This window comes from Carcharodon carcharias, unplaced genomic scaffold (genome assembly GCF_017639515.1).
Source record: "Carcharodon carcharias isolate sCarCar2 unplaced genomic scaffold, sCarCar2.pri scaffold_803_ctg1, whole genome shotgun sequence".
Classification (NCBI taxonomy): domain Eukaryota; kingdom Metazoa; phylum Chordata; class Chondrichthyes; order Lamniformes; family Lamnidae; genus Carcharodon; species Carcharodon carcharias.
Window position 1 is genome coordinate 52,469 of NW_024471119.1, and position 10,032 is coordinate 62,500.

Consider the following 10,032-nt stretch of genomic DNA (forward strand, 5'->3'; position numbering starts at 1 on the left):
CCCTATACCTCTCCGCCTCCCTCTCCCTCTCTCTCCCTCTCTCTCTCTCTCTCTGTCTCTCTCTCTCGTCTCCTTTAAGACGTTCCTTAAATCCTACCCCCCGACCCTTGACTGAGATTTGTTCACCTGACCTAATAACTCCACATGTGTCTCGGTTAGCACCCGGGGAATCATCCCACCCCCATCCAGGATGTCCAAACACAAGGATATTGTTCCTCACGTGATGGTTTTTGGAAGGGTAACGTTTGAATTTTTTTCTCCACTCAACCTTGACCTCCCTCCCTTTCACCCCTCCTCACCTCCACCACCACCCACCACCACCCACCCCCACCCCCCGCCACCACCGGAACAACCGGCTGGGCCTCAGACATTGAACAGAACATTGAGCAGAATGAGACCTGTTCGTCGGCTGACCTCAGGATACGCAAGTCTCAGGTGAGAGAGCTTTGGGGCGCGCAGAGGGTTCAAATGGCCTGGTGGTCAGCGCTGGGCACGCGTGTCAGATCATCGAGGGAGTGGGGTCCCCCCTCTAAACCGACCGTAACGCACTGCCTGGCCTGGAATGGGTTTTAGGAGACCATTCCGCTCATCGTCTTTATCCTAGCGCTCTTGAGAGGTCCGTCGAATCAGGCCTGTTCCTCCTGTTCTATGTCCCCCCTGCCCACCGCCTCTTCCACCCTTGAAAATCCCCCCATGACCTCTCTTTCGGGACGAGATGTTCATCCGTTGACCCCAGTCTACCCCCGCCTCCTCTAGGGTGAATGGAAAGATCCCACAGCCACTATTGGAAGAAAGTGCTCATGTCCCCTGTGACCTGGACCCAATATTTACCCATCAACCAGCATCGGTTGACCCACCTCCTGACTCCCCCAAAACCTGTCCACCATCTACAAGGCACAAGTCAGGTGTGTGATGGGATACTCCCCACTTGCCTGGATGAGTTGCAGCTCCCACAACTCTCAAGAAGCTCGACACCGTCCAGGACAAAGCAGCCCCTGCTTGATCGGCCCCCCCCATCCACAAACATTCACTACCTCCACCACCGACGCACAGTAGCAGCAGCGTGTGTACCATCTACAAGATGCACTGCAGCAACTCACCAAGGCTCCTTCGACAGCGCCTTCCAAACCCACCACCTCTACCATCTAGAAGGACAAGGGCAGCAGACACATGGGGAACACCCACCGCCTGGAAGTTCCCCTCCGAGCTGCTCACCATCCCGACTTGGGAATATATCGGCCGTGCCTTCACTGTCGCTGGGGTCAAAATCCTGGAACTCCCTCCCTAACAGCACTGTGGGTGAACCTACACCACACGGCCAAAATCCTGGAACTCCATCCCTAACAGCGCCGTGGGTGTACCTACACCACACGGACAAAATCCTGGAACTCCCTACCTAACAGCACCGTGGGTGTACCTACACCACACGGACAAAATCCTGGAACTCCCTCCCTAACAACACTGTGGGTGTACCTACACCACACGGGACAAAATCCTGGAACTCCCTCCCTAACAGCACTGTGGGTGTACCTACACCACACGGACAAAATCCTGGAACTCCCTCCCTAACAGCGCTGTGGGTGTACCTACACCACACGGACAAAATCCTGGAACTCCCTCCCTAACAGCGCTGTGGGTTTACCTACACCACACGGACAAAATCCTGGAACTCCCTCCCTAACAGCGCTGTGGGTGTACCTACACCACACGGACAAAATCCTGGAACTCCCTCCCTAACAGCGCTGTGGGTGTACCTACACCACACGGACAAAATCCTGGAACTCCCTCCCTAACAGCGCTGTGGGTGTACCTACACCACACGGACAAAATCCTGGAACTCCCTCACTAACAGCGCCGTGGGTGTACCTACACCACACGGACAAAATCCTGGAACTCCCTCACTAACAGCGCCGTGGGTGTACCTACACCACACGGACAAAATCCTGGAACTCCCTCCCTAACAGCGCCGTGGGTGTACGTACACCACACGGACAAAATCCTGGAACTCCCTCCCTAACAGCGCTGTGGATGTACCTACACCACACGGACAAAATCCTGGAACTCCCTCCCTAACAGCGCCGTGGGTGTACCTACACCACACGGGTCAAAATCCTGGAACTCCCTCCCTAACAGCGCCGTGGGTATACCTACACCACACGGACAAAATCCTGGAACTCCCTCCCTAACATCACTGTGGGTGTACGTACACCACACGGACAAAATCCTGGAACTCCCTCCCTAACAGCACTGTGGGTGTACGTACACCACACGGACAAAATCCTGGAACTCCCTCCCTAACAGCGCGGTGGGTGTACCTACACCACACGGACAAAATCCTGGAACTCCCTCACTAACAGCGCCGTGGGTGTACCTACACCACACGGACAAAATCCTGGAACTCCCTCACTAACAGCGCCGTGGGTGTACCTACACCACACGGACAAAATCCTGGAACTCCCTCCCTAACAGCGCCGTGGGTGTACGTACACCACACGGACAAAATCCTGGAACTCCCTCCCTAACAGCGCTGTGGGTGTACCTACACCACACGGGTCAAAATCCTGGAACTCCCTCCCTAACAGCGCCGTGGGTATACCTACACCACACGGACAAAATCCTGGAACTCCCTCCCTAACATCACTGTGGGTGTACGTACACCACACGGACAAAATCCTGGAACTCCCTCCCTAACATCACTGTGGGTGTACGTACACCACACGGACAAAATCCTGGAACTCCCTCCCTAACAGCACTGTGGGTGTACCTACACCACACGGGGACAAAATCCTGGAAATCCCTCCCTAACAGCACTGTGGGTGTACCTACACCACACGGACAAAATCCTGGAACTCCCTCCCTAACAGCACTGTGGGTGTACCTACACCACACGGACAAAATCCTGGAACTCCCTCCCTAACAGCACTGTGGGTGTACCTACACCACACGGGGACAAAATCCTGGAACTCCCTCCCTAACAGCGCTGTGGGTGTACCTACACCACACGGGACAAAATCCTGGAACTCCCTCCCTAACAGCGCCGTGGGGGTACCTACACCACACGGACAAAATCCTGGAACTCCCTCCCTAACAGCGCGGTGGGTGTACCTACACCACACGGGACAAAATCCTAGGACAGCATTTATTGACCATCCGTACTCGGCCTTGTTCAGAGGGCATTTTAAGAGTCTACCACATTGCTGTAGGGTCTGGAGTCACCTGTAGGCCAGACCAGGGCAGGATGGGGTAGAGTTCCTTCGCTAAAGGGCATCAGTGGACCAGATGTGAATCGGCAATGGCTTCCTGGTCATCGTTAGACTTCTAATTCCACATTTTCCTTATTGAATTCAAATTCCACCATCTGCCTGTGGTTGGATTTGAACCTGGGTCCCCCCCGCCCAACCCCGAGAGCATTAACCTGGCTCTCTGGATTACTGACCCATTGAGAATGCCACTGCGACACCAGCTCCCCCCCGGTTTGGACTGACCTCGCCAGTGATGCTCCCCAAAGCCAACCATTCTGCATCAATGATCACATCGTTGCTAACGGGAGCTTGCTGTGCGCCAAGTGACTTGCCACACGTCCTCCATTACAACAGTTACAACGTGCTGTGCAGACAGTGAATGTATTCATAGGAATAGGAGCAGGAAGAGGCCACTCAGCCCTTCGAGCCCTGCTGCCCCATCCAATGAGATCTTGGCTGGCCTAATTGTAACCTCAAACCCCACATTCCCTCCTTAACGCACCCCCACCCCATAACCTATCACCCACCCCCCCCTTGTTCATCGAGAATCCATCTCGCTCGGCCTTAAAAATATTCACAGACTCTGCCTCCACCTCCTGTTGAGGGAGAGATTTCCAAAGTCTCCCCCCCCCCACCCCCAGAGAGAAAACATTTCTCCTCATCTCCGTCTTAAATGGACGACCCCCTTATTTTTAAGCAGTGCCCCCCACCCCACCGCACCCCACCTCGTTCTAGACTCCCCCACAAGAGGGAAACACCCTCTCCACATCCACCCTTGTCCAAGACCCCCTCAGGATCTTAAAGGTTTCAATCGAGTCACCTCTCACTCTTCTAAACTCCAGCGGATACGAGTCTAACCTGTCCAGACGTTCCTCATGAGACAACCCACCCCCCATTCCTGGGATTAGTCTGGTAAACCTTCTCTGAACTGCTTCCAACGCATTTACACCCTTCCTTAAATAAGGAGACCAGCGCTGTACACAATACTCCAGATGTGGTCTCACCCGTGCCCTGTACAACTGGAGCGTAACCTCCCTACTTTTATATTCAATTCCCCCCTCACAATAAATGATAAGATTCTATTAACTTTCCTCATTACCTGTTGTACCTGCAGAACTAACCCTTAGTGATTCATGCACTAGGACACCCAGATCCCTCTGCATCTCTCAGAGCTCTGCAATCTCTCACCATTTAGATAATACTCTTCACACTAACCCTTAGTGATTCATGCACTAGGACACCCAGATCCCTCTGCATCTCTCAGAGCTCTGCAATCTCTCACCATTTAGATAATACTCTTCACACTAACCTTTAGTGATTCATGCACTAGGACACCCAGATCCCTCTGCATCTCTTAGAGCTCTGCAATCTCTCACCATTTAGATAATACACTTCACACTAACCTTGAGTGATTCATGCACTAGGACACCCAGATCCCTCTGCATCTCTCAGCATTTAGAGAATTAGCTTCTTTCATATTCTTCCTGCCAAAAAGGACAATTTCACATTTTCCAACATTATACTCCATCTGCCAGATCTTTGCCTTAATCTATTTTTACCCCTTTGTAACCTCCTTACATCTTTTTCACAAGTTACTTTCCTGCCTATCTTTGTGTCATCAGCACGTTGAGTACTCATACCCTCTGTCCCTTCATCCGAGTCATTTATATCAATTGTAAAGAGTTGTGCCCCCAGCACCGATCCCTGTGACACACCACTTGTCACATCCTGTCCCCCAGAAAATCACCCATTTGTTGTAATGTAGCAAATGGTATCAATCCATGCACAGCAAGATCCCACAATGTGTTACTCAGCCAGGTAGCCTGTTTTGTGTGCTGATGTTGGTTGAGGGTTAAATATGAGGCCTCCAGTATGGTGCAAGATCTTCCACATCCACCTCAGATAGTAGAGGATCCTCAGTCTATCAAAATAAACAAATGAAAGGCAGCACCACTGACAGTGCGGCGCTCCCTCAGTACTGACCCTCCGACAGTGCGGCACTCCCTCAGTACTGACCCTCCGACAGTGCGGCACTCCCTCAGTACTGACCCACCGACAGTGCGGCACTCCCTCAGTACTGACCCTCCGACAGTGCGGCACTCCCTCAGTACTGACCCTCCAACAGTGCAGCACTCGCTCAGTACTGACCCTCCGACAGTGCAGCACTCGCTCAGTACTGACCCTCCGACAGTGCAGCACTCCCTCAGTACTGAACTCCGACAGTGCGGCGCTCCCTCCCATGCTGGGCTGTCTGTCTGTGTGTGAGTGAGTGTGTGAGTGTGTGTGAGTGTGTGTGAGTGTGTGTGAGTGTGTGTGAGAGTGTGTGAGAGTGTGAGAGTGTGAGTGAGTGTGTGAGTGTGAGTGAGTGTGTGAGTGTGAGTGAGTGTGTGAGTGTGAGTGAGTGTGTGAGTGTGAGTGTGAGTGAGTGTGAGTGAGTGAGTGTGAGTGAGTGTGAGTGAGTGTGAGTGTGTGTGAGTGAGTGTGTGAGTGAGTGTGTGAGTGAGTGAGTGTGAGTGAGTGTGAGTGAGTGTGAGTGAGTGTGAGTGAGTGTGAGTGAGTGTGAGTGAGTGTGAGTGAGTGTGAGTGTGTGTGAGTGTGTGTGAGTGTGTGTGAGTGTGTGTGAGTGTGTGTGAGTGTGAGTGAGAGTGAGAGTGAGTGAGAGTGAGTGAGAGTGAGTGAGTGTGAGAGTGTGTGTGTGTGAGTGTTAGGCTGACGTTGTTGTTCTCCCTCTGGCCCGAGCGCTGGACCCAGACAGGGTTGGGCTTCTGATCGGGATGGTGAAAGGGGGTCGATTCCCCCCCCCACAGCCTGCAGCGGCCCTCCTGCTTCATGTCCTGCCTTTACCTCCTCTTCTTCCTCGCTTCCAGCATTCCGTGTTATCCCGGAAGTTTGTGGATGTCATGACCAAATACAACGAGGCTCAGGTCGACTTCCGGGAGAGGAGCAAGGGTCGGATTCAGAGACAGCTGGAAATCAGTGAGTAGAGGCATGAAGCCAGATTGAACCCCGACCCGTCTCCGTGTCCTGTAAACCCCCCCCCACCACCCCCCGCCGAGGGAGCGTCCGCGCCCGAGCGCTGACAGGGTTTGACCGGGAGCCGGAGTTTTACAGTCTCACGCAAATGTTTCACCAGAAAATAACACTCCTGAGGTCCCGGGGTTTTTTCCCGGTGTCTCCAGCGGCATCATGGCAGGTGTGGCTGGAACATTCGGAGAGTGGCCAAAAACCACTGGCAGGAACCGGAAAATCCCATCCAGAGTGGGGGAGAGCTACTGCGTGTGAGGTGTGTGTGAGTGTCAGTGTGTCAGTGTGTCAGTGTGTCAGTGTGTCAGTGTGTCAGTGTGTCAGTGTGTGAGTGTGAGAGTGTATGTGTGAGTGTGAGAGTGTATGTGTGTGTGAGTGTGAGAGTGTATGTGTGAGTTTGTATGACTGTGAGAGTCTATATGTGTGTGTGTGTGAGGTGTGTGTGAGTGTGAGAGTGTATGTGTGTATGCGTGTGTGCCTTTGTGTGTGGTCTGTGTGTGTTTCTGTGTATATGTTTTCGTCTGTGTGTGTGTGTATACGTGTGCCTATGTGTATCTGTACGTCTCTTTGCGTGTGTGAGCGTGTGTGTGCGTCTGTGTGTTTGTGTGTGTGTGTTTCTCTCTTTGTGTGTGTGTATGCGCCCCTGTTTGTATGTATGCGCCCCTGTTTGTGTGTACGTGCCTCTGTTTGTGTGTGTGTATGTGTGTGTTTCTGTCTTTATGTGTGTGTGTGTGTGTATGTGTCTCTGTTTGTGTGTGTATGTGTCTCTGTTTGTGTGTGTGTCTCTCTGTTTGTGTCTGTGTGTGTGTGTGCTTCTGTCTTTGTGTGTGTATGTGTCTGTGTTTGTGTGTATGTGCCTGTGTTTGTTGCGTGTGTGTGCCTGTGTTTGTGTGCGTGTATGCCTGTGTTTGTGTGCGTGTGTGTGTGCCTGTGTTGTGTGTGTGTATGTGTGTGTTTCTGACTTTGTGTGTGTGTATGTGTCTCTGTTTGTGTGTGTTTGTGTGTGTGTTTGTGTGCGTGTGTGTGTGCCTGTGTTTGTGTGTGTGTATGTGTGTGTTTCTGACTTTGTGTGTATGTGTCTCTGTTTGTGTGTGTTTGTGCCTGTGTTTGTGTGTGCCTCTGTTTGTGTGTGTTTGTGCCTGTGTTTGTGTGCGTGTGTGTGCGCCAGTGCTTGTGAGTGTATATGTGTGTGTTTCTGTCTTTGTGTGTGTGTGTGTGTGTGTATGTGTCTGTGTGTGTGTGTGTGTGTATGTGCCTCTGTGTGTGTGTGCGCCTGTGTTTGTGTGTGTGTGTGTGTGTTTCTGTCTTTGTGTGTGTGTGTGTGTATGTGCCTCTGTTTGTGTGTATGTGTGTCTGTGTTTGTGTGTGTGTGTGTGCTCATGTGCATCTGTTGTTATGGCCCACCTCCAGGTGAGGTTCTCCAAAGTTGTTCATCCAGATTCGACTCCTCAACTTGCCACAGTCTGGGTGGGACACCCCCAAATTATTTTGCTCCCGGGTAAGGAGGGATGAACTGGCTCCCCTTCTTTATTCAACCCCCTCAGTTGGTCACACCAAGATTAATTTAACAAGGATCCCTTCCTTCGTGGATACTCTTTCCCAGTCCGGATGTACTTGCGTTTTAAAAGGAGCCAATTTAACCAGGCTTTCTTGAGTTAAAGAAAGAGTGAGCTTACTCGTTAATAAAACGTGAGAAAAAATGATAAACAGAGGACACATACACACAGGTTAGAAAAGAAAAGTGAGCTTGAAAATAGCAGTTGAAGAAAAGATATACAAATCAGTCTTTGGCTTGTCCGTGAGGAGTAGACGATGAAATGTTGCGGCCGTTAAGTTGGGTGATTCCGGTAGTACTGACTTTGGGCAGTTGAGCAGTGGGTTAGGAGGTCCCTGGTTCTGCCGAAAGGAGTTGTCCTGTTTTCCTTGATTGTGGCTCTGCTGGCTTGTGACTTGGTCCCTCCAATCGGAGAGAAAGGACTTTTTTTTAACCTGCAAGTGCAGGGATGTCTGGTTGATGTTCTTTAGCTGTGACCTTCACAGCACACACACACACACACACACACACACACACACACACACACACACACACACACACACACACACACACACACACACACACACACACACACACACACACACACACCAGACCTGGAAAACTAGCATATGGAGACCAGGGTTGCAGTTGGCTTTTAATTCCTTTTCTTGTGTAGTCCTGGAATGGAAAACCACCTCCTCCAAAAAATGGCCAGGATTTTACAGCCCCGCTGTGGCATGTCTTCTCCTCCCCACACCCCCGGCGGATGCAGTGAGCCATTTAAATCTCCGTTCAGTTCAGTTGGACCGTAATATCCAGCGGGGTGGGAGGGGTCATAAAATCCTGGCCCGCGTCTTTTGCCCAGATCTGCTTTCTTTTCAACTCACATCATGTCCACAGTCGGGGATGTAACTCGCAGGAGGTGGTTCCTGCTGGGACACTAATCAGCCCTCATTATCTCCGCAAGCACAGGAGATCAGAGTTCAGCTTTTGCATTGCGTCTCTCCCGTTGAAGTCTCTCTGTCTGAAGTAGGTGCAACATTCCGTTCTCTCCAGACGAGTTGGTCAAGTGTAATCCATACAGGAATTTTCCGTTGCTTTACAGTCTCAGCCAACCTGTCCTTGTATGTCCCCTTTTCAAAAACACGTGTCCTCCTTATAAATGCAAGCGGCCTGGGCGATGGATTGTTCTCGTGATGAGGGGAGGCCTCGGGTATTGAGATGGTGGGATGAGGAGAGGCAGGGGATTGGGGGGGAGGTGAGGAGGGGAAAGTGATGGGATTGCTGTATGTCTAACCTCCAACCCCCCTCTCTCTCTCTCCAACACTCTCTCCCTCTCTCCAACACTCTCTCCCTCTCTCCAACACTCTCTCCCTCTCTCCCACACTCTCCCTCTCTCCCACACTCTCCCTCTCTCCCACACTCTCCCTCTCTCCCACACTCTCCCTCTCCCCAACACTCTCTCTCCCACTCACTCTCTCTCTCCCACTCACTCTCTCTCTCCCACTCACTCTCTCTCTCCCACTCTCCCACACTCTCTCTCTCGCTCTCCCACACTCTCTCGATCTCGCTCTCCCACACTCTCCCTCTCTCCCACACTCTCCCTCTCTCCCACACTCTCTCTCTCTCCCACACTCTCCCTCTCTCCCACACTCTCTCTCTCTCCCACACTCTCTCTCCAACATATTCTCTCTCTCTCTCTCTGCCCCACACTCTCTCTCTCTCGCTCTCCCACACACTCTCTCACTCGCTCTCCCACACTCTCCCTCACTGACACACTCTCCCTCTCCCTCGGTTACACACTCTCCCTCTCCCCCACACTCTCTGTCTCTCCCACATTCTCCCTCTCCCTCTCTCCCACACTCTCCCTCTCCCTCTCTCCCACACTCTCTCTCTCCCTCTCCCACACTCTCTCTCTCCCTCTCCCCACTCTCTCTCTCTGTCACCTCTCCCTCTCTCCCACGCTCTCTCTCTCCCACTCACTCTCTCCCTCTCCCCCACTCTCTCTCTCCCCTCTCCTTCTCTCCCACACACTCTCTCTCCCTCTCACCCACACTCTCTCTCTCCCACACTCTCTCTCTCCCTCTCTCCCACTCTCTATCTCTCTCTCTCTCCCTCTGTCCCACTCTCCCACTCTCTCTCTCTCCCACTCTCTCTCTCTCCCACTCTCTCTCTCCCACTCTCTCTCTCCCACTCTCTCTCTCTCCCACTCTCTCTCTCTCCCTCTCTCCC

At 52.2% G+C, this 10,032-nt stretch overlaps 1 protein-coding gene across 1 annotated transcript in view; it reads left to right on the forward strand.

Annotated features, from left to right (window-relative positions):
- The first annotated feature begins 373 nt into the window (after window positions 1–373).
- The window catches only part of LOC121275202 (syntaxin-3-like), a 52,216-nt gene continuing 42,557 nt past the window's right edge, over window positions 374–10,032 (forward strand). The window contains exons 1-2 of the mRNA XM_041182626.1: window positions 374–435; window positions 6,110–6,218. Of these exons, the coding sequence (XP_041038560.1) occupies window positions 6,143–6,218 (76 nt within the window). The 5' untranslated portion in view covers window positions 374–435; window positions 6,110–6,142. The remainder of the gene's footprint in view (window positions 436–6,109; window positions 6,219–10,032) is intronic.